Source organism: Aquila chrysaetos, chromosome 5 (assembly GCF_900496995.4).
Source record: "Aquila chrysaetos chrysaetos chromosome 5, bAquChr1.4, whole genome shotgun sequence".
NCBI classification, from domain to species: Eukaryota; Metazoa; Chordata; class Aves; order Accipitriformes; family Accipitridae; genus Aquila; species Aquila chrysaetos.
In genome coordinates this window covers 75,291,787-75,298,093 of record NC_044008.1, presented here as the reverse complement: position 1 = coordinate 75,298,093, position 6,307 = coordinate 75,291,787, and the positions used below count along the sequence as shown (strand labels likewise).

At 68.4% G+C, this 6,307-nt stretch overlaps 1 protein-coding gene across 2 annotated transcripts; it reads right to left on the bottom strand.

Annotated features, from left to right (window-relative positions):
- Positions 1 to 388: 388 nt before the first annotated feature.
- Positions 389 to 6,017, bottom strand: TEPSIN (TEPSIN adaptor related protein complex 4 accessory protein). 2 transcript variants are annotated; one of them, XM_030013209.1, is made up of 13 exons: positions 5,907 to 6,016; positions 5,470 to 5,542; positions 5,208 to 5,299; positions 4,933 to 5,026; positions 4,644 to 4,711; positions 4,409 to 4,487; positions 3,914 to 3,985; positions 3,136 to 3,342; positions 2,842 to 3,016; positions 2,426 to 2,539; positions 2,113 to 2,191; positions 1,800 to 1,934; positions 389 to 1,494 (listed from the first exon to the last, which is right to left on the bottom strand). In XM_030013209.1, the coding sequence occupies exons 1-13, from the start codon at positions 5,946 to 5,948 to the stop codon at positions 1,003 to 1,005; spliced, it is 1,722 nt and encodes a 573-aa protein (XP_029869069.1). In that variant the 5' UTR covers positions 5,949 to 6,016; the 3' UTR covers positions 389 to 1,002. The 2 variants fall into 2 exon arrangements, with proteins under 2 accessions (XP_029869069.1, XP_040979827.1); XM_041123893.1 differs by lacking the exon at positions 2,426 to 2,539 and having other exon boundaries at positions 5,907 to 6,017.
- Positions 6,018 to 6,307: the final 290 nt, after the last annotated feature.

Genomic DNA, 6,307 nt, shown 5'->3' with positions numbered 1-6,307 from the left:
GGAGGGAGGGGCTATGTCTGAGTGGGAGGGAGGGGCGAGGGGAGGGGTCCAAGGAGGAGGGAGGGGAGAGGGGCGCGGTCCAAGGAGGAGGGAGGGGAGAGGGGCGCGGTCCGAGGAGGAGGGAGGGGCGGAGAGCTGGGCTTCCAGAATAGAGAATCATTGGGAGAAGGTGAAAGGCGGGGCCAGGAGGAGAGAGGGGCGGGGGGCGGGGCTTGCCCCGCAGGGACGGGGTGAAGCTCAGCACAGGCCCAGCTGTAGGGTGGGGGGGGACACGGACCTGTGGGGCAGGGGGACCTGTGGGGCAGGGGGACCTGTGGGGCAGGGGGACCTGTGGGGCAGGGGGACCTGTGGGGCAAGCTCCAGCAACGGCGCAGGAAGAAATCTCAAGTTCCCAGACCCAAGTGTGGGGTTTATTGGTGGGTCCCGGCCCCACTGGGACAGCGCCTTCTCCCACCCCAACCCCACAGCTGCCAAGGACGGAGCGGGTAGGGGGGAGGCCAGAGGCAGTGGGTCACCCAGGAGCCCCCCCCCATGGCCCTGGCGGGGTCCCCAAACCGCCCCCCAGCTCAGCTCTGACGGGCACTGGCAGATCTCTGCCCTGGCTCCCCTGCACGCCCCTCACAGCCCAGCCGAGCGAGGGGTGCCAGCAGCCGTGCCCTTCCACCAGCCCTGGGAAACCGGGGACTTTTGGCAAAAAAAACCAAACAGCAAGAGGGACACTATAACCTTATCAAAGCCCTGGCCCCCGCAGCCATTTCACACCCCATGTACCCTTGGCAGCCCCCTGCCCTTGCCCCTGCGGGACGGGGTATGTAGGGCTGCTCGTTTGCTTTTCCCCAGGGTGCCGTGCGGGAAGCTGTGGGAGTAGGACCCCCATTTCCACCGAGCCCGGTGTGGGAGCAGCTGGCTGCCCGCGGAGGAGCCCACGGAGGGCTGTGGCACAACAGGCCCCACAGGGAGGGAGGGCAAAGCCCTCACAGCCCCCCAGGAGCCCAACAGCAGCTACATGTTGAGAAAGGCAAAGGCCGACGTCTGCTGGCTGCCCTCTACGTCCGTCTGCCTGTCCTTAGGCTGGGACAGCGTCCGCGGCTCTGCCGGCGGAGAGTCTGGGCAGAGCACTGCGCTGGGACGGGCCACCAGCTCCATGCCAGCGAAGAGGGACAGGCTGCGGGAAGGTGCAGGGGTGCCCACCATGTCCCCCGCCAGCCTGCTCACCGCCTCCTGCTCGCAGGGACAGGCTGGCACCATGGCACCAGGCTGCCCGTGGGTCTCCGCTTCTACCCCCTGCTCCTCGCTGCGGGCCGGCACGGCCACAGGGACCGGAGCTGCGCTCAGGGGGGTGAGGATGCTTTCGCCTGCCAGGAGCGGGATGTCCGTCAGCAGGTCCCCGGTGCACGGGGCTGAGCCCACGGCAAGGGCAGAGGGGTCCGAGTCCAGGCATGCGTTCTTCGGGGAGGGCTGGCCTCTGCAGAGAGCCTCAAACTGCCGCAGGATCTGGGAGGAGAAGAGTGGGATGGGCAGGAGTGAGAGCGGTGTCGGGAAGGGGGCCAGGCCCCGACCCCTTTTCCCAGTGCTGGTGATCAGCCCTGGTGTCCCCTCCCAGGGCTCAGCCTTGTCTCCTAGGCAGGGAGCATCACACACCCCCATGCTCCCCCTTCCTGGGAGAGGCGGACAATTCTCATCCCTCTGGGACAAGCATGGAATCATTCCCAAGAGCTGGGTGTCCCCAGCGACGGGCAGGCCAGTCCCCATGAGCCCCCTGCCCCAGGAAGAGGGCACAGGGACATCCCAGGAGTCACCTTCGTTGCTCGGTTGGCGACGGGGCCGGGGCTGCCTTGGCTGAGCTGCTGCAGGTGCTGCCGAGTCACGGCAAAGATCTGGTCCAGGGAGAGCAGGTCGGAGCACATGAGCGAGGAGATGGCGCACATGGACCTCTGCGGGGACGAGAGCGTGGCTGAGCCCGGCAGGCAAGACAGGCAGACACCGAAATGCCCCGGCTCAGCGGCGCTTCTTCCCCCCGTCCCTCCACCCTGCGACTGCAGCAGCACAGCCCGGGGTAGGGCAGCACCGCGGGCACGTGCCGGCGGCACACCGGGACTGCCCCATGCTCACCATGCGGACGCTGTCACTGGGGTCCTCCAGCGCCCGGCTGAGCAGCTCCAGCACCACCTCGCAGTTCAGCAGCCCGCACCTGGCCAAGAGGAAGGGATTACAACCGTGCTGGCCACACGCAGCACCCACAGCCCCGGGAGCCGGCCAGGAGTGGGCAGCCCTCCTGTCTGGCAGCGTTTCACCCCCAGAGATCTGGGTCAAGGTAGCCAGGGGGGTGAGAAGGGCTCAGGCTGTTCCTTGAAGCCCCCGCAGCACTCCCCACCCAGCCCCGCAGCACCCACAATCCCGGGAAGCGTCCGCCTCGGGCACTTACTCCTTGACGAAGTGCTGTGCTTCCTCCCTGGTGAGGAAGACCCTGGCACCACGGGTCAGCGCTGACACTAGGCTCACCTCCCGCACGCAGTCGCCCAGGCTGTCAGCATCCACCCTGCTCGGGGAGATGCCTCGGTGGGGACAGGGGCCAGCCCTGCTCCCTCCTGGGTTCCCAGCGCAGACTCCACCACCCTCCGGCAGGCAGGGAGTCCCTCCCAGATCACCTCCCGTGCCCGTGGCTCTGTCCACTCACGGACCGCCTGGGCTGGGAGGCCAAACATCCCAGGAGGAATTCAGCCCAGCAGTGCCAGGGGACTCAAATTAATGGTGTGGAAAATGAAGGCACTATTCCTGGAGACGGAAAGCATCTCAGAAGGTCCCGGGGGAAGGGGAACCCCCCCACGGCCCCGTTCTCACCTCTCGGCCACGTGGGTCAGCTCCCGGCTGGCCCCGGAGTGGCTGTCGCTGCCCGATTTGCTGCAGGAGTCCGAGGTGCGGCTCAACTCGCCGTTCCCCTGCGAGGAGTCCTGGGAGCTGTGCCCACTGTCCGCCTCCTCCCAGCCGCCCCCAGCCAGCCCCGGCTGGTGGCTCACTGCAGGGACAGCAGCAGTGAGGTACTGACCCCCAAAACAGCCCCAGTACCTCATGGGGACCCCCACCAGGACCCCCAGCAGCTGCTAGCCATCCCAGCCCAGCGGTGGGGGGACCTACCTCGGGTGCTGTGCGCTGCGGTGGCCGCTGGTGGCTTCACAGCCCCGGCCGGGCTCCTGGTAGGTGAGGGGGCTCTCACGGGCTGGTAGGCATCCTCGTGGAGCTCCCTGCGGCGAGGCCAGGGCCCCTCCGGGGAGGGGAGCACGGCGTGGGCCACCGCTTCGGCCGCTCGCTGGATGGTGCTGAGCAGGGCTTCCCCCGTCGAAGCTGGGGAAAGGCCAGGGTGTCAGGCGCTTCCCGGGGAGCCCAGTCCAGCCCCTGGGCACCCACGACCTCGCAGGGTGTCATGAGGGGACGGTGGGGACCTGCCGGCAGAGAGGAGCAGCCCCGGCAGCTGGGTTCCAGGCACAGCCCAGACTTCTGGCTGGAAAAGGTGGGGCGAGGAAGACCTGGGAGCTACTGGGACAGGCCACGGGGCACAAGCCGGCGTCCCACATCCCTGTCACACCTCCCAGCAGGGAAGGACCCCGGCAGAGCCCCCCCACTGCCTGCCCTGCGGCCGCGACACCAGTCCCAGCACCCATCACATGGCTTGGGAAAGGGGAGAGCTTCCCAAAGCAAAGGGTGCAGCGTGGCTCTGCTCTGAGCTACCCAGAAACACCCGCTGAGACAGTGCTGGCAACCATGTTAGGCATCTCCAAACACTGCAAACCTGGTCTAACCCCAGGCAGGACCCCCAGGGCTGCGGCATCACGGTGCGCAGGGAGGGTTGTACCGAGCAGAGGACCCACACGGGGCAAGGGGGCAGCAGCAGGCGAGGGCACAGACAAGGACTTACCGGAGCCGCTTTTCTCACTGCTGAAGCCAAATCCTTGCAAAGAGCCGCAGGGGCTGGGGCTGGAGCCCATGCCTGGGGGAGGCACAAGGCATGTTCAGAGGGAGCACAGGCATTTGGGGTCACCTCCCCTGCTGCTCCTCCCTCTTGCAAGCACAGGGGAGTGCCTGGAGCAGTTGGAAGGAGCTGGGGAGCAGGGCAGCATTCTTCCACTCCCCCAGGCACGCTTTTCCCTCTGACACAGTACCCTGCAGCCGGCTCTGGCCAGAGCTTTGGGACACCCCCAGCGAGCAGTGCCAGGGCCTGCAGTGGGGCAGGGGAAGCAGCCAGGCACCCGTCACCAGGGCCTGCAGCACCCTGCCCTCACCCCCTACAGCCCCCCCCCAGCCAGTGGCCTCTCTGCACAACCACAGCTCCAGTCAAAGGGAGCCAAACCAGCCCGGCACTGCCAGCACGGCCCATGGGAGGGTGACAGGGCTGTGAGGGGCCTGGGCTTACCCGTGGGAGGCAGGGGACGGGCAGGCAGCGCGGCAGGCTGGGGGAGCGGCGCATCCGAAAAGAGAACGCTGGCCAAGTCCTGCCGGGAGAGAGGGGGGTGTGGGCAGAGAGCTGGGGAGCACCAGGCACCCCAGCAGGGCCCTGAGGCGGGGGTCTGGGAGGCAGAGCTGCCCTGCCGCTCCAGGCAGGGCTCGAGCGGTCCATCGGGCACAGCGGGAGCGGGGCTGGCACTCACCTGAGCGGCTGCCCGGACCTTCTGGTTCAAGCTGTTGCCGTGGAGGGGATCTGGGGGCCCAGCGAACACTGCAAGGCACAAGGGCGGGAGGGCTGGGGGACGCTCGGCTCCCGGGCACGAGGCAGGATTGGGCAGGACCCCGGCCCCGGCCAGTGCTCGGCCTCTGGAGCAGCCCCTGCAGGCAGGAGCCACCCTGGGCTCTCCCCGGCTGCCAGGCTGGGTTTTCCAGCACCACGCAGGGCCGCTCCCCGCTCTCCTGCCCCAGCTCCCCCACTCCTCACCCCGTTACCTGTTGCCTCCCGGATAAAGCAGGCATTCCTCTTCAGCTGCAGGACGAACTGAGGGGAGCCCTGGGTGCATGTGTGCAGCAGAATCTTCAGCACCTGCGGATGCGGGGCTTGGGGTGAGAAGGGCCAAATCAAGGCTGCCCCACCGGCCCCCGGCCCTGTGGCAATGCCCATGCTCGCTCTGGCCCATCACTCCGGCCCTGGGGCTCCTCTGCGGCCGGGGGGAGCCCCGCAGCAGCCGCTCCCCCCCCCCCGCCCCTCACCACCACCGACCTACCTTCAGCTTGACATGGCAGGAGGTGCTCTGCAGCCGGTTGAGGAGATACTCCAGCAGGCACTGGCTGCTGCCAGGCGACTCGTGGGAGATCTCTGGGGTGGGGGTTAGGGATCCTGCTCCCCCCAACTGGGACCGCAGCCCGCATCGGGGGGCAGCAGCAGCAGCCCCCCCCACCCCACACCCCCCAGTTGCCAGCACCTCTCCCCCTCCAGCCCCAGCCCCGCAGGCCTCCCACACCCAGCCCGGCTCCCTGGAAGGATACTGGCGATCTCCTCGAACAGGTACCCGGGGCAGGGGACGTCGTCGTCCGCCGTGCCCCTCAGCAGCACCGGCAGCTGGAGGAGGAAGAGGAGGAGGAGGAGGAGGAGGGACGTCGTGAGCAGGGCCGGGGCAGGCTGTGCAAGGCCAATATAGAAACCCACCCACCCCCCCCCCAACCCGGGGAGACCATACCGCCGCGCTGACACCACAGCCCTCGAAGCAAGTGACGTCACGGCCGTGACATCAGAGTGGAAGGGCAGGGGTGCCACGGCAAGGCCGAAGGGCCCCGGGCTCCGACAGCACGGGAGGTGGGAAGGTGCAGCGATGACGTGACGGGTGGCGGAGTGACGTCACGCCCTCAGGCAGCCCCACCCCAACCCCCCAAACCCCCCACCCCCACCCCCTCCCCGGCCCGGCCCAGCCCGGCCCGGCCCGTACCCGGCTCAGGAAACTCAACCGGTCTCTCAGCGGCGCCGCCATGACACTCCCGGCGCCGGCCCTGCCCGGCCCGAAAGCGGCCTCGCGGCTCCGCCCCCCGGAAGGCGCGGCGCGCCAATGAGAGTGCGAGGCGCTGCCGTTCGGCCAGTCATCGGGGAGGGAGGGCGGAGCTCCAGGCGGAAGTGCCTCTCAAGGCTGACGCCAGCGGCAAAAGGGCGGGAGGCGGGAAGTAAACAACCGGCATCTCCGCCAATCAGAGCCACCGGCGACGAGAGACCAATCAGAAGGGGATCGGGAGGTGGGTGCCGCGGATGACCAATCCGCGCTTTCGACAGGCCCCTCCGGCCAACCCGAGAAGGCGGAGGGGACGACCTTCAGCCATCACCCAATCAGAGACCCAG